The sequence below is a fragment of the Monodon monoceros genome, unplaced genomic scaffold (genome assembly GCF_005190385.1).
Source record: "Monodon monoceros isolate NGI ecotype Baffin Bay Population unplaced genomic scaffold, NGI_Narwhal_1 Super_Scaffold_6, whole genome shotgun sequence".
NCBI lineage: Eukaryota > Metazoa > Chordata > Mammalia > Artiodactyla > Monodontidae > Monodon > Monodon monoceros.
The window spans coordinates 92954853-92979660 of NW_021703783.1; the positions used below are offsets into that span (position 1 = coordinate 92954853).

Below are 24808 nucleotides of genomic sequence, written 5' to 3' on the forward strand. Positions count from 1 at the left end.
TGTTTTGCTCAGTATATGCAAATAAAATCCATTGAGAGTATTTTTAAATTATTTATTTGATCATTTCATTTTTTTCAGAGAGGTCTGTGTTTTACTTTATAAAGGAAATGTTTATTAGCTTTTTCTTTACCCCCATTTTCCAACTACATAGTAACAGATCATTTTATGCACTACTTCCTTATATACAATAAAAAACTCCTAATATTAAACAGAATTCAAGGGCACTGCTTCAGGCCACGTTAAAATCCTAACCTAGTTAGTTTCAGGAAATAATTAAAATACATACCTTGATTGTAGCAAAGACTTGCATATTTCCATCCATTTTCTGTCTTCATAAAACTTTTCCTCTCTGGGTTTTCTGCCTGGCTGATGAAATATGAAGAACATTTTTCTTATTCTCTCGAGAGGCGCAATCCTAGATGTCCTGGAAGAGCTTTTCTTCTTGGCTGCACAGTCTCAGGATTGATTGTGAGACTTTGTTATTTACAGAGTCCAGATTGTGACATCTAGGCATTTGATTGATTAAATAACTTGTTAGAGTAGCCCTTCTATCCTTAATTGACTCCACATGACAAAATACTGACTTTGCTTCTTAATACTTTACAATTTGACAAAGTTACCAGAATGTCTATTCAGATGCAGTTTTATCTGAAGAAAGTCAGGCTAGATGGACTATAATGGTTAGTTCTATGATCAAAGGCCATAACAACTGCCAGGTTTACCTCTAGGGTTGAAGTTCATTGCTTTATCACACTTTTTTTCCCTCCTTCAGTTGATAAGGTGTGTTTTTCCTTGGATAATTTTTCTGTTGTGATGAAGAGTTCTTCGAAATTTCAGAAGTTTGGAAGCATATAGTTAATGGTCACTGTATAATGTTTACAATTAGTAAGCTTGGGAAAATGTAGTCAGTGTTTTAAATAAATATTTCTCATATAGTCATTTGTATGAAATTAGATTCAGCAATGAGGAATGCTTTGAAGGGCGAAAAAGATGGTTTTGCAATCCTGCTTTGATTTTTAAATAATTTTATCTTTTTTTCAGAAGTTACTTCCTAATATACATATATGTATACTCTGTTATTAATGAAAATGAGAGATAACACATTGATTAATTAAGATCATTAATATTGTGAATTTTCTTATTTCCAAAGTTTTTTTAAAAACACAATGAATTGATTTTTTAAGTTTAGTTTTATTACATGGACCATAGCTGGGAAATGACCAAAAGCAAAGCACAGGATAGGGACCAAGTAAAATGACAAAAAGGAAAAGTTGGATAATCCACCAATTATAACCAGCGTCTGCTTTTAGAAAAGAGTATTTGCTGCTTGGGTAAATTAGGAAATTTCCAATATTGAGTAACAGTGGCAGACTTAACATGAATAATTATCAGGGAGATAAACAGTTAAGCTGTTCTTGGGCTCTGGTATAAAGTTCGATATTCTGCCCTAGAGCCCTAGGGGACTCTTACCCAACTCAATCCTCAGAGAAAGAAATGTGATGTGAGCTTTTCTAGGACCAACTCTGTTGCTTTGCCTGGCCTGTAAGGCCCTCTCTTATTTATTTCTTTTGTTTCTTACCAATTTTGTTAATAAAAATGTAAATTTTTATATTGTAGGTAAATAAAAGTTAAATAAAAAATTATTAATGGGATAGAACTACAGAATTTTCTGGAGAGATAAACTATGCATAGGTAAAACAACTAGACAGTTCCAAAGTAATCATAAACAGCTGAGTTGCATGTACTGAACATGAGTACTAAGAAAACTCGAAGGACTTTGATCCACTAATTTCTCTCCTGGGACTATCCCACAGAAATAAAAGCAACAGTACATAGGGCATTTAAAAGTACCCTATGTATATAAGTAGAAAGATGTTCATTATTGCAGCAAAAAGCTGAAAATAATATGAATGCCCACCAGTATGGAAATGGATCAGGAAGTTATGATACATTCCCCCAAGAAATAATATGGAGACATCAAGCAGAATGAGTTGAAGCTATACTAAATGAGTTGGTGGGAGGGACTTCTATGAGGTATTGTTGTGTTAGAAAGACAACATAAACACAAGACTGTGTAGTACCCCATTTTTGTAAAACACTAGTGACTCAAAAAACCCTAAATGCAGGTATATGTGTATGTGATTATATGAGTATTGAGAAAAATAGGAAAGGATACATACTAAATTACAAATATGGGGGTGGTTCTAATGTGGGTAGAAGGAGGGAAGGGGAGTGAGGTCTCAAACAATGAAGAAATGGGGGAAAAGTGTTTAACTATTGAAAGAGTATGGTATGATTACATTTATACACAACTATAAGATGTGTATATGAAAATGAAATAGTTGACTTTAAAAAAAATGTAATTCAAAGGAACAAATCAACATGATCTGGGCTAATCAAGAAAGCCTTTTGAATCAGAAGGGTCTAAAAACAAACATATATTGAGCTCCAAGTCTTGAGTGGAATTGCTTTGGAGGGAGAAGAAATTTTAGAAAGGGGACACACTGTAAGCAAGGTAACAGGTTGGACTTATGTAAGATATAGAAGGAATTAATTTCAGAATAATTGGGGGAATGATATGAAAAAAGTTGGCCAAGTCACCAAAGAACACATCTTGTGTGATTTCATTTATATGAAATCTGTACTATAGACAAACCCAGAGGGGCAGAAAATAGATTAGTGGTTGTCAAGGGCTGGATTGGATTCGGAGGAAACAGGGAGTAACTATTGATTGGCATGGGATTTCTTTTTGGAGTGATGAAATATTCTAAAATTGTTTAGGGTAATGGTTGCACAAATCTGTGAATATACCAAAAATCATTGAATTGTACACTTGTAAGTGGGCGAATTGTATGGTATGAAAATATCTCAGTAGAGCTGTTACCAAAAAAAGTTGGCCAGATAAGTTGAAGTCACCTGGTAGAGAACATTAAAATGTTACATTTAAATGTAAATGTTAAAGTGGCTTAAGGGTATGAATTTGATCTGACAGGCGATAAAGAACCATTGTAGGTTATGAGTATGGAGTGGACTGTCCATGGTTTCCCTTTTTTAACCTCTTTTTCTCTTTATTTGGGACTTTAATTATAAGAGTATATACTTATTGAAACAGAATTCAAATAATATAATAAATCATGTTAAATAGAAAATTTCAGTTTATGTCACTCTCCATAGGTTACCACTATAAAAATTCTGATTCTTTTCTAAATTCTTTTTTCTCTCTCCTTTGTTTTTTTTAAACATAATGAGAACATATTGTCCATCTTCTTATTTAACTTTCTTACACAGCAGTGTTTCATGGCTATCTTCCCATACTTGCATGTGGAGACTGGCTACCACAGGGAATAATAATAGTTCCCCACATCATAGAGTCATTGTAAAGATAAAATAAGTTGATACGTGTAAATAATTAGAATAGTACAGACACGTAGTAAGCGTTCAATAAGCATTAGATGTTGTTTTACTATTGTTAAGTGTAGGCTTAGGGATACAGCTTTTGTGAGTAATTGTTTTAGTAGTTCTTTTGTCTGGGAACCTAAAGTGAAAGCAGGCATAATTTCCATTTCAGAAGTGAAGCGTTCACCCAGTCATCACTGGGCTAGCAGCCAGGCAGTCTGTTAGGTACTAGTATTAAGAACTAACACATATTACAATAGCCAGGACATGGAAGCAACCTAAGTGTCCATCGACAGATGAATGGATAAAGAAGATGTGGCACATATATACAATGGAATATTACTCAGCCATAAAAAGAAACGAAATTGAGTTATTTGCAGTGAGGTGGATGGACCTAGAGACTGTCATACAGAGTGAAGTAAGTCAGAAAGAGAAAAACAAATACCGTATGCTAACACATATATATGGAATCTAAAAAAGAAAAGGTTCTGAAGAACCTAGGGGCAGGACAGGAATAAAGATGCAGACGTAGAGAATGGACTTGAGGACACAGAGAGGGGGAAGGGTAAGCTGGGACCAAGTGAGAGAGTAGCATTGACATATATACACTACCAAATGTAAAATAGATAGCCAGTGGGAAGCAGCTGCATAGCTCAGGGAGATCAGCTCAGTGCTTTGTGTCCCCCTAGAGGGGTGGGATAGGGAGGGTGGGAGGGAGGTGCAAGAGGGAGGGGATATGGGGATATATGTATACATATAGCTGATGCACTTTGTTACACACCAGCAACTATCACAACATTGTAAAGCAATTATACTCCACTAAAGATGTTAAAAAAATAAATAAATAATAAATAAAAGGAGAAAGGGCTAAAATAAAGAACTAACACATAACACTTCATAACAAAGTTTTTTTATATATATGTTTATTTATTTATTTTTGGCTGCATCTGGTCTTAGTTGCAGCACACAGGATCTTCTTTGCAGCATGCAGGCTTCTCTCTAGTTGTGGTGCAAGGGCTTCTCTCTAGTGTGGCGTGCAGCCTCCAGAGCACATGGGCTCTGTAGTTGTGGTGCACGGGTTCAGTAGTTGCAGCTTGTGGGCTTAGTTGCCCCGCGGCATGTGGGATCTTAGTTCCCCAACCAGGGATCAAACCCACATCCCCTGCATTGGAAGGCAGATTCTTAACCACTGGACCACCAGGGAGGTCCCACAGGGGTTCTTAATATGGGTTTTTTGCGTGCGCTTACAGGAATCTGAGACTCTTGAAATTGTATGTCAAAAGTTTGTATCTGGGCTTCCCTGGTGGCGCAGTGGTTAAGAATCCGCCTACCAATGCAGGGGCCACTGGTTCAAGCCCTGGTCCGGGAAAATCCTACTTGCTGCGGAGCAACTAAGCCCGCGTATCGCAACTACTGAAACCCACGCGCCTGGAGCCCGTGCTCCGCAACAAGAGAAGCCACCGCAATAAGCCCATGCACCGCAACGAAGAGTAGCCCCTGCTCGTCACAACTAGAGAAAAGCCCACATGCAGCAACGAAGACCCAATGCAGCCAAAAATAAAATAAACTAAATAAATTTTTAAAAAAATGTTTGTATGTGCCTACATGCCATTTAGTAAACAGAATACATCCATAGCTTTCAAAAGATTTTCTAGGATGTCTTCAAATCCTTAAGAACCACATGCTTTATCAAATTTGATTCTCATGACAGCCCCAAGAGGTGGATAATATTACTAGAGTTTTGAAGGATATGAAGATGGTTCTGACCATCAAAGAGGTTATGTATATACCCAGCTCACTGTTAATACAAGGTAGAAAGTGAAAAGCCCTGTTAGAAAGATATTATTATGCCTTGGAAATTCAGAAGGAGAAATTTATTCTAACTCTTGCAATTGGGGAAAGCTTTTTGGCCTTCAACTCTAAAATTACTATAGCTCATTTGACAATTATCAAATGCCTACTGTATTCCAATTGTTATTCTAGGCCCTGGGAATATAACGTTGAGCAAACAGACAAAACTCTGTGTCTTCGAGGAGCTTACATTCTTTTGGGGAAGTCTTACACAAAAAATGTGATCCTTCTCCTCACCTTATATATTGAAACTTCAGGGCAACTTGGATTATTTGCCTAACAATGCCTTCCATATAATAATGTTTAGTAAATATTTGATTGAATGAGTAAAAGAATGAACCAAAGAGCTGGAAGAGATCTTAAGGGGTCATGATCCCATTTTTCAGGCAGGACCACATGTAATTATCATTTCTTCCAAATTTTTGCAATGGAATAGAAATTTGAAACCTGGGTTATCTCCTTAATTTGCCGTGTGCTATGAGGAGATTGGGCATAAATTGAAGAAATGAACTTGGGTGTCTCCATCTAATATTAAACTCTCTTAAGTACTTTGGCACTATAGAAATGCAAAGCATCACTGTTTTTTGTCATTTCTAGGGGAGGTGACGCCAGGACTATCCCAGGTGGAATATGCACTTCGCAGACACAAACTAATATCTCTGATCCACAAGGAAGCACAAGGGCAGAGTGGTACAGACCACACAGTGGTACTGCTGTCCAACCCTACATACTATATGAGCAATGATATCCCCTATACTTTCCACCAAGACAACAATTTCCTGTACCTGTGTGGATTCCAAGAGCCTGATAGCATTCTGGTCCTTCAAAGCCTCCCGGGCAAGCAGTTACCAGCACACAAGGCCATACTTTTTGTGCCTCAGAGAGATCCCAGTCGAGAACTTTGGGATGGCCCCCGATCTGGTACTGATGGAGCAATAGCTCTAACTGGAGTGGATGAAGCCTATACGCTGGAAGAATTTCAACATCTTGTACCAAAACTGAAAGGTAACAAATGGGAGCAGAAGTCAAATCATAGGCCAGATTGGGACTAAGACCTTCCTTGCCTGTTTAGACAAAGTTCTTCATTTCCTAAAATAATCATCATAGCAGCATTGCCCTGGGCACCATGGAAAGAATATAAATCTTGGGCTTCCCTGGTGGCACAGTGGTTGAGAGTCCGCCTGCCGATGCAGGGGACACGGGTTCGTGCCCTGGTCTGGGAAGATCCCACATGCCGCGGAGCGGCTGGGCCCGTGAGCCATGGTCGCTGAGCCTGTACGTCCGGAGCCTGTGCTCCACAACGGGAGAGGCCACAACAGTGAGAGGTCCGCATACCGCCAAAAAAAAAAAAAGAATATAAATCTTTTCCACAAGACTTTAAAGATTTCATTTATTCATTTGCTAAATCTTCATTGGATTATTCATTCACAGAGACTTTTAACTGTTCTAGTTTGAAATCCCAGACAGAGAATTTTAAAGTGGAGGATGAGCATGGGCTGCTTTTCAAGATTACTGATTTTCAAGATTACTGATTTTCAAGATTACTGACCAGTCTATTGACCTTTGATTACTACTTATCTTACTGCTTTTGCCAACTCTTCAAAAAAGGGCAGTATTCTCAAAGAATAATTTATTCATCACCAGCATGAGAATCACCTGGTGATGCATTATAGAATTACAAATGCATAATAGATACTGGAAATGTAAAATCTGCAGCCCCCACTCCATACCTACTAAATCAGGATCTGCATTTTAACAAGATTCTCAGGCGGTTCGTGTACACGGTTGAATTCATGCCCCTTGAGATAGTCACTTTCTCTATGCTTATTCTGGTGAAATTATGATCACTCAGAATGTTTTGGGATTCCTTTTCTGGAACTTTTCAGAATGTACACTGCATTATAAACTATTCTTAGTGATTCTTACAAATCTACAACTCTAGTAAGCATTTTATTTTTTGAAGTGTCCAAAAGTCACTTAGATCCGAATTTGATAAATAAGATAGATGATCAAGTTGGAAAATACTTGATTTTAGACAAAATAATGTATGATCGTAAAATTTTAGTCATATTCTTGTAAGGTTTATAAACATTTCTGAAGTCAGTCTCTAAAAGAGAATTTCAAAACTGTTTCCAGTGATCATAGATTGAAAGTTTAAAAACCTAAAAAGGTTGGTCTGTGATTTTATAAGCTGACAGCAGATGGTCATGGTTGTTTTACTTTTTAAAAATTACAGCAATTAAATTTCTATTGAAAATAAGATTAGAGTTTTACCTGTAATCTACATTTAAAATCACTTTTATTTTAAAGTGAAAATATTTAGGAGATTGTACCACTAATACATATCCGATCAAAATTTTTAGGATTTTTTCCCTCTTTGGTCCCAAAGTCCATTGTATGAAACATACAAACAAACCTTCAGACTTAGATTGTCGTGAATACTACTCATAGGTTTCTTTTTTATTATTACTATTATTTTATTTATTTATTTATTTATTTATTTATTTATTTATTTTTGGCTGTGTTGGGTCTTTGTTGCTGCACGGGCTTTCTTTAGTTGCGTCGAGCGGGGGCTACTCTTTGTTGTGGTGCACGGGCTTCTCATTGTGGTGGCTTCTCTTGTTGCAGAGCACAGACTCTAGGCACGTGGGCTCCAGTAGTTGTGGCACGTGGGCTCAGTAGTTGTTGCTCACGGGCTCTAGAGCACAGGCTCAGTAGTTGTGGCGCACGGGCTTAGTTGCTTTGTGGCATGCGGGATCTTCCCGGACCAGGGCTCAAACCTGTGTCCCCTGCATTGGCAGGTGGATTCTTAACCACTGCGCCACCAGGGAAACCCCTACTCATAGGTTTCTGTCAGAAAAAAAAGAAAGGAACAAATAGAGACCTGATGTAAATGGAAAAGATTTTCATAATGAGCCTTATCTTATATCTCAGGCAAAAATTGACCATTTCCTTGAGTCTCTAAAGTGAAATGGTGAACTGTGGTTGTCTGTAATGAGAATACATGGCAGATGGAAAAGGAAGGATTTCCTGGGTAAGCGTGGATTAGCATGTATTATCAACTATGAGAGCTCCTTTCACCAATACTGAGATTGTTTGTAAGGGATGGAACACTTTTAACCATAAGGTCATGAGCTGAGTACTTTTTTCTGTCCTTCTGTGTTTAGTTATTTAATGATGCCTCTAGCTCAGTTGTGTGGAGAACAATTGTCATAATTGTTCTTTAACAGTTAATAAATAATAAAATCAAAGCTTGCATAAAGCTTTAGTCTCATCTATCATCTTTATTAAAAACACTAAAGTTTGAGGGCAGAAAAAGCTGTGTGTTCAGTCTCAGAATATCTTGCTGTTTTCAGGGAATGGCCTTTCCAATGATTTACGATCCAATCCTTCAATTACTTCGGTCCTGAGAGTTTGTGTTCAACCCTTTAGAGTTCTATACTACATATTTTATAGTTTTGACTCTTGTTCAAGTCATTATGACAGGTGGTATTTCTTGTTTCTGTTTTATTTTAAATCTGTTTTAAGCCGAGACACATACACTGTGGTATGACTGGATGAGGCCCCCTCACATTCAGCTCCACTGTGACTACATGCAGCAGTTGACAGAGGTCAAAGCCAGGAGCAAGAACAAGGTTCGGGCTGTGCAGCAGCTGGTACAGCATCTCAGGCTGATCAAATCTCCTGCAGAAATTGAACGAATGCAGATTGCTGGGAAACTGACATCACAGGTATGGCTCCTACTGAAAAAGTTCTTTCCAAATTAAAAAATCTCAGCTCTTAGGGTTCAGTGGGCACCTTGAGGTTGTGTACCCAATGTAGTAATCTCATGGCACATGGACATTTAGCTTCTGCTTTGATGTTTACTGAATGTGTCTAGAGACTTGCTCAGAACCTTGCAAGGCATATCAAGTATCCCTCTTGTATCTTTTACCCATGATCTTAGTTGTTTCTCCTTGCAACAACATAAATTAATTCATTTTATTTCCTTTCCTTACCATATCTACAATAATAGCAGCAGTTAGAGTTTGTTAAAGAAGATTCGTAGGACCTAAAATGACAGTGCTTACAAATCTGCAGTTTATTACAGGAGAAGGGTACAGTATAGCAACAGCATTAATGTAAGTATACCTGTCACACCCAATGGCTGTCTCACAGCCAGGTCCAGAGAAACTGGGTGCAGACTTCTGTTGTCCTCCCTTAGGACCGGGCAAGGTGCATTTTCTCTGGCTCAGGAACCACAGATGCATGTATAGAACACCTGGGAACCAGGGAGCCCCAGATAGAATCTCAGCTAGGGATTTTTGGGTTTTGGTCTCATTGGCATATTCCTGCTAGGTAACAGAGCTCTCACAGAGACCAGGTATAAACCTTTAATCTCACTGTTATCAATACTGACAGTCTGATACAAACTGTACTGACCTGAAATGTCTTGCAATACTTTGTTTTTATTGTGGTGAAATAAATAAATATATATATATATATAAAATAAAATAAAATTTACCATTTAGCCATTTTAAGTGTACAGTTTAGTGTCATTAAATACTTTCACATTGTTGTACAATCACCATGACTGTACATCTCAAGAACTTTTTCGTGATTTCATGCTGAAACTCTGTGCCCAATAGGGAGTAACTTCTCATTCCCCGTTCTTGTAGCCCCTAGTTACCACTGTTCTACTTTCTGTCTCTATGAATTTGACTACTCTAGGCAACTCATATAAGTGTAGTCATACAATATTTGTCCTTTTGTTTCTAACTTATGATGAAGACATCATAATGTCTTCAGGATTCATCCATGTTGTAGCATATATTAGAATTTCCTTCCTTTTTAAGACTAAATAATATTCCATTGTATGTATGTACAGTGTTTTGTTGTCCATTCATCCATTGATGGTCATTTGGGTTGTTTGCATCTTTAGGCTGTTGTGAATAATTCTGCTGTGAACGTTGCAGTAAAAATATCTGGTTAAGACCTGACTTTCATTTATTTTGAATATATACCCAGAAGTGGAATTGCTGGATCAAATGTCAATTCTTTGTTTAATTTTTTGAGGAACCACCATACTGTGTTTAGCAATTCATAAGTGTTCTAATTTCTCCATATCTATGACATTCTGGGTTTTTTTTTTTTTAATAATAGCAATCCTAATGGGTATGAAGGGGTATCTGTGTTTTTTTAATACAATTTTTAAAGGTTATACTCCATTTACAGTTATTACAAAATATTGGCTATATTCCCCATGTTGTACAATACATCCTTGTAGCCTGTCTTACACCCAGTAGTTTGTACCCCCTACTTCCCGATCCCTATATTGCCTCCTTCCCTCCCCCTCCCCACTAGTAACCACTAGTTTGTTCTCTGTATCTATGAATCTGCTTCTTTTTTGTTATATTCACTAATTTGTTGTATTTATTAGATTCCACATATAAGTGATATCATACAGTATTTGTCTTTGACTTATTTCAGTTAGCATAATTAATGCCTTCCAAGTCCATCCATGTTGCTGCAAATGGCAGAATTATTTCTTTTTTATGGCTGAGTTGATTGTGGTTTTGATTTGCATTTCCCTAATGGTTAGTGATAATGAGCATCTTTTCATTTGCTTATTGCCCTCACAACACTTTTAATCAGTATGTTTCATGCCATGCCTTGACCAAAGTAGTGCCATGCAGAAATTTAGCAAAACAGCTCAAGCTAATTCTAGGAATTAACAGTTCACACCCCCCGACCCATTGTCAAGGCTTTTTCTAATAAAATAAATCCTTAGTTTGATAACAGTTACTTGCCTTACAATGTCATACAATGAGATAGACAATCAGAGTGTCCATGCTGAATCCATTTACAATATCTACAAAATATGGGGTTGGTATAGATTTAAAGAGACAGCTGAACCTTCCACTTGTACTTTCTCATGTTTTTGTACTAACCGTACAATTCTTTTGCTTCTCAGATCTATAGCTCTCTGTTCTTTTTGGCATATATTGTCTGAATTATTAAGAATCATAATCTTTCATTAATCAGCTGTAAGTATTCATCAGACCAGTTCTGCTGCATAGGGAATAAGATCCTGAGAAGGCTTTAACTCAGTCTCCCATTATATTAGATCACTATTAGTATCTACAGTGTTAATTTTACTTATGACTCCATATTATACCTTATAACAATACTGTAGTTACAGTGTAAATCAGACAAAATAGTGGTATTATCAATTTTTCCCTCCCAACCCAATCTACCTTTTCCCATATACCATGTATTATTCCTCATAGGAGTATAAATCAGAGACCATATCTGTTTTTTCAGGATTCAGAACATCTCGAGTACATAGCCAGATTTCTTCTCTCAGGTTACATGGTTTGACAGATACTGATCCCCGGTGAGAAGAGTCCTGCAACAGAACCCATTTATCTACCGCAGGAAGCACTATGATATTTAAAGTTTGTCCAGTACTCACAAACTACACTATAGGGAAAGAATAGTTAGCCCTCATTTGGGGTGCTGAAGCTGGTAAAGAGCACCTCGACAGGTTGCATCCTCTAGTTAATATCTTCCATAGACTACAGGGCCCATACGTCTCCCACAAATGCATACCCTGGATTTCTGCTATGGGAATTCCTGGCCATAGGGCTTCGGATGCCTTGGACTCCATTTGAATTAAGGAGTCTATTAACCTAGCTTATATTAACACGTAAGCTTGTTCCCTTCTCACTGCTGGGTTGATTTGGGCATGTTGTCTTAGTGTATGCTGTAATTAAAAGATTCATTTTGTGAGCACTGTGTTATTACTTCAAGTATCTTGCCACTTTTGTCTTTACTCCTGGAATAGGATGCCTTCAAGGCACCCTATTCATGTTAGTAGGTCTTTTTCATTTGTAGGTCTTTCCTCATTAAAAGCAAATCTGCCTGGCCAGTTACTCATAGCCCAGCTCCTAATTCCTCTAAGGCTCTCATTTCGAGTGGGCCAACACCAGACATGTTGCCATTGAGTACTAACTGCTTTAGTACAATTAGGAAATAAATTTGGTACCCCCAAAATGGTAATTCCTCCAGACCTAGATCATATGAGTTGACTTTGGTCTACTCTTAAACAAACTTTGGTTTGAGTTTTCCGTAGCGCTTCCCATAACCAACAACAACAAATTCCAAAATTCTCAGGAATGTAGGCCCACTAAGTTTTAACTTTTTCTTTATCAGTGATCCAAGTGTCCCAAATGTCCCTCCTCCTCTTCATGCCTATTCACCCACAAGAAAAGGGCAAATAGCTATTTTTACACATAATGTTATTATGACAGATGGGACACGTAGTAGATGCCATTCTACTATCACATTGTGGTACCTTCTTTAAACCATCATCACAATTAATGGCTACATAATGTCCATTTAGATTATTATTAATCAGTGTTTTTCAGGTTCAGCCTGTTAAATATGCCCACAGGTTTCTTCCCAACACAGGTCCTCTATAATAGATCCATCCTATGAAATGAGAATCAAAAAAGCTAGCTACATTTGTATTGTTTCACGTAGTCAGACACAGAGCTCCCATCTCTTCATCCATTTTGAGGACATATATCACTCTGGGAAGTGTGTTTGTTAGGTTGGCTATTGTCTAGCTCTCTTTTTGGCTCTTCAGAAGAGGAAGAGATTTCATCAGAGCCCTTCACCCAAGAGCTTCTGAGTTAAGGCTGAGAGAAATATTATTCTCTTGCTTTAAGCATCTCTTGAGGCACCAAAATTGTTAGATTTTCCCTTTTGTGGCACTCATTTATTGGCTCCCTTTCCCTCAGCAACAACCTTGCCTTTCCATTCATCATTAATTTTAACTCATACCTTTCCCCGCTAAAGGATAATTTTCTGGTCCAGCCACTGAGCTAGTCCATTCCCAATTACAAGGGGACAGATTGGAGAAATACAGAAAAATGGAACTGTACTGTTCCAAGAAGGAGAATTCTTATTAACAATTTGAGCTTCGGTAGGGGCCAGTGATCTATGTCATTGTCCAGTGCATCTGCCTGGCCTGAGTTCCTCCATGTCCACGCATTTCATGGACCTTTGTTGACATTTCAGCAGATCAAATTAGGCCATCAACTAGTTGATTCCAGTCACCTTCAAACCCTGGCATAGGGTTTCTTTGGTGAGCATCAACATGGCCTACTTCGTTTTACCCTCAGAGTTTCCGTAGAGATTTATATAGAGTGGTGGCCCACATGTGGGAATCTTATTCAGTTATTTATGGCCGATTGTTAGACCAATTTCAAGTGCATTGGAGTCAGTATTTACCCAAATAGTGAGGCTTTTATTTGTGTCCATTTCTTCTATCATGGCTAGGAATACAACATGTAATTCAGCTCAGTGGACCAGCTTGTTCTTTGATAAGGATGTTACCTTCTGCTGGACTCAGTATCTGCTTTCCATACAGAATTGCCTTTAGTTCTGAACTACCATCTGTGAACCAGACCAATTGCCTGGCATCCTTGGGCCGTTGGTCAAAAGGAAGGATCTGAGGAAAAAAGGCTCATAAAGATGATGAGTCTGTCCCATGGATCCCCTGGTAACATACTCCATATAGTACATTTCCATTTTATGATGGAATTCCTTTGGGCATTGCCCTTCTTGTTGGAATGCTTTCTGGCATGAAATAATACTGTAAATGTATATTGGAAACCATTCTACATGAATGCAAGTTGTTGTAGGTTCTCACTGGTGATTGATAATGAGGAAGATGCATTAACCAGATCAATACCGGATACCAGTCTCCTTTAGCTTGTTGTATCAGTTGAATAGTGTGGAGTGTATTGGGGACAGCTGAGTCTGTGTCTACTGTTAGTGACCTGGTTCATTAGCCTTCCTTATTGGCCACTGGGCTAGTACAGTGAATTTATGGACACTAATATACCTGCATATGACATTTCTTTATTCAGGGCAGTACTGCCTTCCAGGTATCCAATAATGTTTCCAGTTTTCTAATTGAGTTGGCTTAGGTTAATTCTAATGGCTCCCGTGTTGCATGTCCAGTGAGTACTGGATGAAGGGAAGACCCAAGTTATTCTTTTCTTCATATTACCCAGTAGGGGGAGGATTTTCCATTCAAACATTATATCCATATCAGTTATACATTCAGGTAAGGGAGATACCACAGTATATGCTGTTTTATCATATATTTCAACTTTTAACCAGACCTTAATTTTTTTTAAGTCTTTATTGAATTTGTTACAGTATCACTTCTGTTTTATATTTTGGTTTTTTGGCCACGAGGCATGTGGGATCTTAGTTCCCCGACCAGGGGTCGAACCCACACCCCCTGCATTGGAAGGCAAAGTCTTAACCACTGGACTGCCAGGGAAGTCCCCAGACCTTAATTTTTATTCCTTTCACAGTAGCATCCCCTTATCCCCCTGAATTAATTCTGTCATCCCTAAGGGGCTTATTTTCAGCCCTAAGCAGTACTGCACACTGTGCTCCTGTATCCAGTAGACCTAAAAGAATTTCTTCTCGACCTCCAGTCATTGACTTACACATTTGTAAAAGATCTTGGGTCCCCTGCCAGGAACTGGGTCAAGAGACCTTGGCCTTCATATCAATCTTCTTCCATTACCGCCTTAATATTGAAATCCAGTATTTTGGTATCTGACGATAGTGGCTCATTGGAATCTTTCTCTTTCTAAAATTCCTCTAAATCAGATTAATTGAGTGTATCTGCCTTGAGATTTTTATATCCTGAGGAGTTTGAGGACAAGCAGTTGCAGGTTCTCCACCTTACTGTAAAATTATCATTGTTTGGCACAATGTCATTTTCTTCCTTTTCATAACATTTTTAATTAGCCATATAAAAAATGAATTGTTGCTCCCTTATTTTCTTTCCATTTGCTACTTTTTATTGTAAAATACACACTACCATTATAACCATTTTAAGTGTACAATTCAGTGGTATTAAGTATATTCACATTGTTTTGCAACCATTACCATTATCTATTTCCAGAACTCTTTAATCATCCCAAACAGAAACTCTGTAACCTTTAAACAATAACTCCCAATTTCCCCTCTCCCAGCCCCAATAACCTCTAATCTACTATGAATTTGCCTATTCTAAGTAAGAATAGGCAAATATTCTTATATAAGTAGAATCATGTAATATTTCCCCTTTTCTGTCTGACTTGTTTAATTTAGCAGAATGCCTTCAAGATTTATCTGTGTCATATATATATATATATATATATGTATCAGAACTTCATTTCTTTCTGTGACTGAATAATATTCCATTGTATGTATAGCCTGTATCTGTATTTTATTTATCCATTTATCTGTTTATGAATACTTGGGTTGTTTCTACCTTTTGCCCATTGTGAATAGTGCTGCTATGAGCATTGATGTATAAGTATCTGTTTGAGTCCTTGCATTAAATTCTCTTGGATATATGCATCAGAGTGGGATTGCTGGATCATATCGTAATTCTATGTTTAACTTTTTGAGGAACCATGTGGCTTCACCATTTTACACTTCTGCCAACAATATACGAGGGTTCCAATTTCTCTACATCCTCACCAACACTTGTTTTTAGGTTTTGGGGGGTTTTGTTTGTTTGTTTGTTTGTTTTGATAATAGCCATCCTAATGGATGTGAAATGTTATCTCATTTTGGTTTTGATTTGCATTTTCCTACTCACTCATGGTATTGGACATCTTTTTGTGTGCTTATTGGATTTTAGTATATCTTCTTTGGAGAGATGTCTGTTCAGTTCTTTTGCCCTTTTTTTAATTGGGCTGTTTGTCTTTTTGTTTTTGAGTTGTAAGGGTTCTTTACGTAGTATTCTGAATACTATGTAAAGTATCAGATATATGGCTTGCAAATATCTTCTCCCAGTCTGTAGGTTGTCTTTTCACTCTCTTGACAACGCCCTTTGACACACAACAGTTTTTAATTTTTTTAAAAAATTTATTTATTTTTGGCTGTGTTGGGTCTTCGTTTCTGTGTGAGGACTTTCTCTAGTTGTGGCAAGCAGGGGCCACTCTTCATCGCGGTGCACTGGCCTCTCACTATCGTGGCCTCTCTTGTTGCGGAGCACAGGCTCCAGACGCACAGGCTCAGTAGTTGTGGCTCATGGGCCTAGTTGCTCCGTGGCATGTAGGATCTTCCCAGACCAGGGCTCGAACCCGTGTCCCCTGCATTAGCAGGCAAATTCTCAACCACTGCGCCACCAGGGAAGCCCCAGTTTTTAATTTTGATCAAGTCCAATTTATCTAGTTTTCTTTTTTTGCTTATTTTGTTGTCATATCTAAAAATCCATTGCCAAATTCAAAGCTATAAAGATTCAGCCCTATATTTTCTTTTAAGAGTTTTCTTTAGTTTTAGCTCATAAGGTTAGTTCTTTCATCCATTGTGAGTTAGTTTTTGTATGTGTTTCTTAGCAGAAACATAGGGGTGAATCTTCATGACCTTGGATTTAGTAGTGGAGTCCTAGATATGACACCAAAAGCACTAGCAACAACAACAAAATAGATAAATTGGGCTTCATCAAAATTAAAAACTTAAAAAAAAATTAAAACCTTTTACGCATCAAAGAATATTATCAAGAGAGTGAAAAGGCAACTTTGGAATGGGAGAAAATATTTGCAAATCCTATATCCGATAAAGATCTAGTATCCAGAATATGTAAAGAACTCGTAACAACTCAACAAGCAAAAAGATAAGGGTTCAACTTCATCCCCTTGGTGTCCTCTTTCTTACTGACTTCATTTCTCTTGTAAAGTCCTAAACTCCGTATTATCTTTTTATTATCCATATGAGGAAGTTGAGATAAAAAAATCTGAAACTACCTGTTTATATCCTCCTGAGATCCAACAGCAAAGTCATATATGAAGCCCCTGCTGGTGAGCATCCTTCATCACAGTGTCTGTTATAAATTTAGTAAGGGGCATTCCATAAGGGTGCTCATTTCCTTCATCATACAGCCAGTGCAATACTGCCTACATCTACAGCATTTCTGCAGCTTCAGTAGGCACCAACCATTTATAAGACAAGGGAGAAGCAGGGCAATTGCCTATGTCTGGATATGTATGGTGGACCCCTCCCTTAATGCATTCTGGTAAACCAGGGGTTTCTCTGAAGCTACAGTGAGCCCTAATTCCCCTCCACTCAACAGTGTTTAAAGCCAGAGACACTGCTCCTTGATCTAAAATTCTTAGGAACCATTTTTAGTTCATCAGGGTGTTGCATGTAAATCTGAAAAATGGCTCATTTCTTTCACCGAATAACCCCTTCCGTGATTTTTTTTGTCCCCCATCAAACAGTTTGCCCTACCTGAATTATCTTAGTTGTAGTGTGTATCACAAGCTTAGCTGGTTCATCAAAAATTACAGTGGCCCAGGTTCCTTTGGTTAGAGCTTTACCTGCCGCTCAAAGTGGGTGAAACTCATCTGAAGAGGATTCTGAACTTTCTCAGATCAATGCTGAAAGCCGCAACCATATCACTGAGTTTTTAACAAGACCACTATCGGTTTGCAATTCCTTTCTAGTCCATTATGCTAGCTGCTAAAGTTCAAGTTCTGTTATTTTCAGATTCCACTGATTTCAAAGCCAGTACTACTTTAAACCAGTGGTGGCTTGGCAATCATCCAAGCTCATAATTTTCTTTTTTTTCACCCTTTTTATCAGAATCATTCTTTTTCTTTCAAAATAATACCTTTACCATATATTAAGAATAATTCAGATATGCTGGAACAACTGGATATCTACATGCAAAATAATGATCTTGGACCCCTACCTCATACCATATATAAAAATTAACTCAAAATAAATCAAAGACCTAACCTTAAAAGCTAAAACTATATAAAACTTAACAGAGGGTGGCGGTTGAGAGTCCGCCTGTCAATGCAGGGGACGCGGGTTTGTGCCCCGGTCCGGGAAGATCCCACATGCCGCGGAGCGGCTAGGCCTGTGAGCCATGGCTGCTGAGCCTGCGCGTCCGGAGCCTGTGCTCCACAACGGGAGAGGCCACAACAGTGAGGGGCCTGTGTACCACAAAAAAAAAAAAAAAAAAAATTAACAGAAACATAGGGTGAATCTTTATGACCTTGAATTTGGCAATGGATTTTTAGATATGAAATGAAAATAAGCAACAAAAGAAAAACAGATAAAGTGGACTTGATCAAAATTAAAAACTGTTGGGTGTCAGAGGGCATTATCAAGAGAATAAAAAGACAACCTACAGAGTGGGAGAAAATATTTTCAAGCCATAAATCTGATAATGGTCTGTATTCAGAATACTATGTAAAGAACTCTTGCAACTGAAAAACAAAAACACAAACAGCCCAATTACAAAATGGGCAAAAGAGTTGAATAGACATCTCTCCAAAGAAGATATACAATGAAAAGATGCTTAATATCATTAGCCACTTAGGAAATGCAAATCAAAATCTAAATGAGATACCACTTCACACCCAATAAGATAGCTTATTAAAAACTAAACGAACAAACAAAATAACAAATGTAGGCGAGGATGTGGAAAAATTGGAACCTTTGCACATTACCAGTGGGAATGTTCAGTCACTGTGGAAAATACATGGGGGTTCCTGAAAAAATTAAACAATTATCATATGATCTGACAGTTCTTCTCTTAGGGATATACCCAAAAGAATTAAAAACAGGTACTCAAACAAATACTTGTACACAGATGTTCATTGAGACACTAATCAGGATAGCCAAAAGGTGCAGACAACTCACATGTCCGTCAGTGGATGAATGGAATAACAAAATGTAGTATATATATCAGTACATACAGTGGTATACTATTCAGCCATAAAAAGAAATGACATACCTTCCACAGCATTGATGAACCTTGAAACCATTATCCTAAGTGAAGCAAGCCAGACACAAAAGATCACATATTGTATGATTCCATTTATATGAAATATCCAGAATATGTAAATCCATAGAGACTAAAAGCAGATTGATACTTGCCAGGGGCTAGGGTGAGGGGGATATGTAAAGTAACTGTGTACTGGGTATGGCATTTTCTTTTGGGGTGATGACAATGTTTTTGAACTAGGTAAAGGTGATGGCTACACAACATTGTGAATATAGTAAATGCCACTGAATTGTTCACTTTTATTGGTTAATTTTATGTAATGTGAATTTCATCTCAGGTTTAAAAAATGAATGAATGAATTAGATGCCAGCTGTACTAACTATGGCAGTTAAACAGGTCAGTTGTTAAAGAAGACTCAGTGACAGTGCTTACAAGTCTACAGTTAGTACAGAAGAAGGGTACAGTATAGCAACAGCATTAATGTAAGAATACCTGTCACACCCAATGGCTGCCTCACAGCCAGGTCCAGAGAAGCTGGGTGCAGACTTCTGTTGTCCTCCCTTAGGACTGGGCATGGTACATTTTCTCTGGCTCAGGAACCGCAGAGGCATGCATAGAACACCTTGGAACCAGGGAGCCCCAGATGGAATCTCAGCTAGGGATTTTTGGGTTTTGGTCACATTAGCATATTCCTGCTATGAAGCAGCATAGCCCTTCAGAGGTCCCAGGGAGACCAAGTACAAACCATTAATCTCACTGTTATCAGTACTGACAAGCTGATAACAAAGTGCTTGGAAACTCTTCTCAACGCTGTTAGCCAGCATATTTCAGACTTCGACCAGGATCAGTGCTGAGTGGGAACTTTAGCAAAACAGCTCAGGCTAATTCCAGACCTGCTGGAATTAACCTCACAGCAGAACAGCACACAGATATTTGAAGGCTGCTTTCCTGTGTTCTACCTTAGTCTTTCCAAAGTGAAGACTTGTTTTCCTTAACTATTCCTCATTTGTTATATTTTCCCTTATTTTGGTAACCCTCCTCTGTGCTGTAGTTTGTCAGTGTCCTTCAAGTACAGTGTCCAGTGCTCTTGCCACAACCAGACCAGCAAAGACTACTTATAGCTAATTATAAATGTGATAAGCATATGTCTTTGTCTTCCTGCAATCACTGATTTTTAAAATAAGGAAGAAGAACTAAGACTAGATCTGTGGGATAATGTTAAGGGCTCCAGAGGAATTGATATCAGTCCAATGATCAGATGTCTTTGAATAAGGTGTAAAATCAGTTTTAAATCTACCTAGGAGTATTCTGACCGACACTTCTGTCACTTGTCCTCACATAGTTATCCTGAGAGACTATTTTAAGTATTGTCCTACAATTTAAAAGTATTAAGTCTATGGTATTCCCTTTATCTACCAATTCAGTAATGACGACAGACAGGGAGATGGAATTTGGCCTTATTTTTCTTTCTTTTTTTTTTTTTTTTTTTTTAAGAAATCCAAAGAGGATTTTTAATTTTTTATTTATTTATTTATTTTTAAATTTTTGGCTCATTGGGTTTTCGTTGCTGCCTGCGGGCTTTCTCTAGTTGTGGCGAGCGGGGGCTACTCTTCATTGAGAGTACTACTCTTCACTGAGCGGTGCGCAGGCTTCTCATTGCGGTGGCTTCTCTTGTTGCAGAGCACGGGCTCTAGGCGCATGGACTTCAGTAGTTGTGGCTCGTGGGCTCTAGAGCGCAGGCTCAGTGGCCATGGTGCATGGGCTTAGATGCTCTGTGGCATGTGGGATCTTCCCGGACCAGGGATCGAACCCGTGTCCCCTGCATTGGCAGGCGGATTCTTAACCACTATGCCACCAGGGAAGTCCTGGCCTTATTTTTCTTAATAAACAATTTCTAGCTGTCAGTGATTTTTATTCCCTCAGTATTCCCAATTCTAATCTAGAATGTTTCTGTAAGATTTTTGGATATTTGGACAAAATAGTTTCCTTAAGAAAAGTTATGGTAAGAAAAGCAAAAACAAAAACCCCAAAACAACAAAAAAGAATAGTTATGCTATATTTCTGTGGCTTAGCCCAAACAAAAATTTCCCTTCTTTTGGGGGGCAAGCCAAATATAATTTGTGCCTATGTGATACTAATCAGTTGGACTGTGTGGCACTCTGATTTGGTTTAAAATAAGTAAAGGACCTTGCCATTAGAGTTAAGTAATGTTTACAGACAGAGAATTGCTAGAATATTTGGGCAGAAGGAAAAGTGGGGTGGGAATCAGACTTTCTCCAGGTCTGATCTCTCCTGTGGCTGAACGCATATCCTGCCTCCTGGACATCTCTCCCTGAATTTCCTGTAAGTATCTAAACTTGTGCTCTCCCTCCACCAAACCTGACTCTCCTCCTGTATTCTTTTTCATGGTTAATAATATCAATGTTTACCCAACAACCATAGATAGAAATATGGAAATTATCCAGATAATTGCTTCTCCCCAACCCTTATATCTAATTAACTAGTCCACAAGTGCCCTCCTAGGGAGGCAGAATAGTGTAGTAGAGAACAAACCTGGGTTTAAATACCAAGCTGTGTTATTTTGACCTATGCCTAGCACAGTGGGACACCTACTATCCCTTTGCTGTCTATTTGCTTCCATTATTGCCTGAGTATAACTCTACCATGGCAGAGTGATCTTTATAAATCTGATGTCCCTCTCCTACTTAAACAACTGGGTGGCTCCTTGTTGTTTTCAGGATTACATTTCAGCATGCTCATGCAAGGCCTTTCATGGTGTGGCCCCTCCTACCTACCCTTCCAGCTTCATCTCTTCTTGTTCCTCCATATGTGCTTGACATATGTGCTGACATATGTGTTCCAGCATATGTGCTGGCCATCCTGAACTCTGAGATGGGCCACAGTCCTGTGTCATCCCTCTGCCCTGAGTGCCCTTCCCCTCCTTTCCAAATGGCACAGTTTCCTTATTCTAACCTCACCCATATGGGGACATACACACAAAACCTTTATGAAATCATTCGTGAAATGCTTTTTCTCTCCACTCTCCCTTCTGCATAAACTATACAGTATCCATTCATGATGTACTCTGATCATGAGATGCACAGGGTGAAATGCAAATAAAACCCATTTTACATTTTTAAAGAGTCAGAACACAAACATTTAAATAGCACCTAGTGGGACTTCCCTGGTGGCGCAGTGGTTAGGAATCCACCTGCCACCGCAGGGGACACGGGTTTGCTCCCTGGTCTGGGAAGATCCCACATGCCACGGAGCAACTAAGCCCATGCGCCACAACTACTGAGCCTGTGCTCTAAAGCCTATGAGCCACAACTACTGAGCCCACACGCTGCAACTACTGGAGCCTGCACACCTAGAGCCCGTACTCCGCAACAAGAGAAGCCACCGCAGTGAGAAGCCCGCACACCACAATGAAGCGTAACCCCCGCTCGCCGCAACTAGAGAAAGCCCGCGCGCAGCAACAAAGACCCAGCGCAACCAGAAAATAAATAAAATTTTAAAAAATAGTAAATACATAAATAAAACAAAGTTTAAAAAAAAAATAAATAGCACCTAGTGAGGTAAGAGAGTTAAGTGTTAGTTGGGAGTGTGGGCTACGTTGTGACAAGACAACCTAATAAGTGGCAGTCATAAAGTTTGCCCCTTGGTCTTTACAGAAAAGGTATCACACACATAGTGAGGATAGGTGGCATGAAGCACGTACCATATATACCTGGAATCATCTGTGAAGAAATGGATTCATAGGAAGCACATTGATTACAAAAAGAAGTAAAGCAAAATCAGGCATTTGACCACCTATGAAGCAAAAGGAAGTTTTCTATCTTGTTTAGTCTGCATAGCAGTGTAAAAGGGCCATGACTTCAAAACTTCTCTGTACTATTCATTAACAGTTTGAAAGGAAATAAACAAAAAGACAAATCCCTCTTTTAAGTTTATGAGCCTCAAGACTTCCCTGGTGGGTCCAGTGGGTAAGACTCCGTGTTCCCACTGCAGGGGGCCCGGGTTGCATCCCTGGTCGGGGAACTAGATCCTGCATGCATGCCTCAACAAAGATCCCACGTGCCGCAACTAAGACCTGGTGCAGCCAAAATAAATAAATAAAATAATAAATATTTTTCTAAAAAGTGTATGAGCCTCAGTAGAGCTACCATGCTTTTCCTTTTTTCTGTCGTGTTTTTTAATTTTCTTCCCTTTTGGCCGTGCCTCATGGCTTGCGGGATGGGATCTTAGTTCCCCTGTCTCCAACCAGGGATTGAACCCTTGCCCCCTGCAGTGGAAACTCAGAGTCCTAGCCACTGGACCACCTAATTAGTCCCTAACTAATTTTAATTGCTAATTCATTCAGCAGATATTTATTTTAAGTACCTCCTTTGGTGGCAGGCACTGCTTTAGGGTCTAAGGATACAGTGGTGAGCAAAACAGACTGTCCCTGTGTCCCTATCCTCAGTCCACCACATACATTACTGAGGAGAGACAGTAAACAAATATATGATATATAGTCAGCTGGAATTAAATACTGTGAGGAAAAATGAAGCAATGGAGGGGGATAAAGTGTGATGGAAAATGCTAATTTAGATATAGGGTGGTCAGGAAAGGCCTCTCTGAGGATGAGACATCTGAAGATGAGAATGAGAAAAGGCAGCAGGCCATGCAGATATTCCCATTACATCCCAGTTGCTTTTCCTCTCTTGGGCTTTATGATGATGTTACCTTGTATTAAGAAGTGTTATTGGGCTTCCCTGGTGGCGCAGTGGTTGAGAGTCCGCCTGCCGATGCAGGGGACATGGGTTCGTGCCCTGGTCCGGGAAGATCCCACATGCCGCGGAGCAGCTGGGCCCGTGAGCCATGGCCGCTGGGCCTGCGCGTCCGGAGCCTATGCTCCGCAACGGGAGAGGCCACAACAGTGAGAGGCCCGCGTACAGCAAAAAAAAAAAAAAAAGTGGTATTAAAAACATTTCTTCCTCAATTCATTACTTCATTTAACAACTTGAGAGAAATTCCTTTCTAGTTGTAGTATCATATAATCATATTCCTGTGCAACTGGTTTGTTTTTATCCCACAGACACTGGAAATTATATAGCCGACAGAGGTTCCCTTTTCGCATTGACTGCTAGAAAACTCAGAGATTAATTTGTGGCCTGTCCATATTAGCCATAGTAGTTGTGAAGGTCATTATGGTATGCCTCTTTTTGGTTTGGTTTTGTTTAGCATCATTCCTCTCAAGCCTGCCTTTTTTCTAACTCTACCATGAATTCATGCTATCTTGTATTTTATGTATCCATGTAATCTAATCAGAATCCTTTTTGGAACAAGGTACAGTGGTGAATTATAAACATGTATGTTTATAAAGGTAGAAAACATGACACATAGAGAATTACAGTACTTACATTGGTAGTATAGGCTGGTGGTTCTCAACTGAGGGCAGTTCTGTGTCCCCCAGGGGACATTTGGCAACATCTGATTATCACAGTTGGGAAATGCTACTGTCATCCTACATTGAACAGGACAGCCCTCAAACAAAGAATAATCTAGCCCAAAATGCTGATAGTGCCAGGGTTGGGGAACCTTGCTGTAGACTGGACCAGTCAATCCACAACTTCATACATTCCAGGGCTGTAGAAGCATTTTGTAATGTAAATGTCAAATGTGTTTCCATGTAGCTTATTCTAATATACAATGTATATTCTAAGTGGGTAGGTTGGGTGCCCTTCCACTAAGTCTGTCATCAGTCAGCTATTACTG

At 38.9% G+C, this 24808-nt stretch overlaps 1 protein-coding gene across 1 annotated transcript in view; it reads left to right on the forward strand.

Moving 5' to 3' along the window:
* Positions 1-24808, forward strand: part of XPNPEP3 (X-prolyl aminopeptidase 3) — a 56725-nt gene that overhangs the window by 13548 nt on the left and 18369 nt on the right. The window contains exons 3-4 of the mRNA XM_029206194.1: positions 5845-6252; positions 8776-8978. Coding sequence (XP_029062027.1) covers positions 5845-6252; positions 8776-8978 — 611 coding nt within the window. The remainder of the gene's footprint in view (positions 1-5844; positions 6253-8775; positions 8979-24808) is intronic.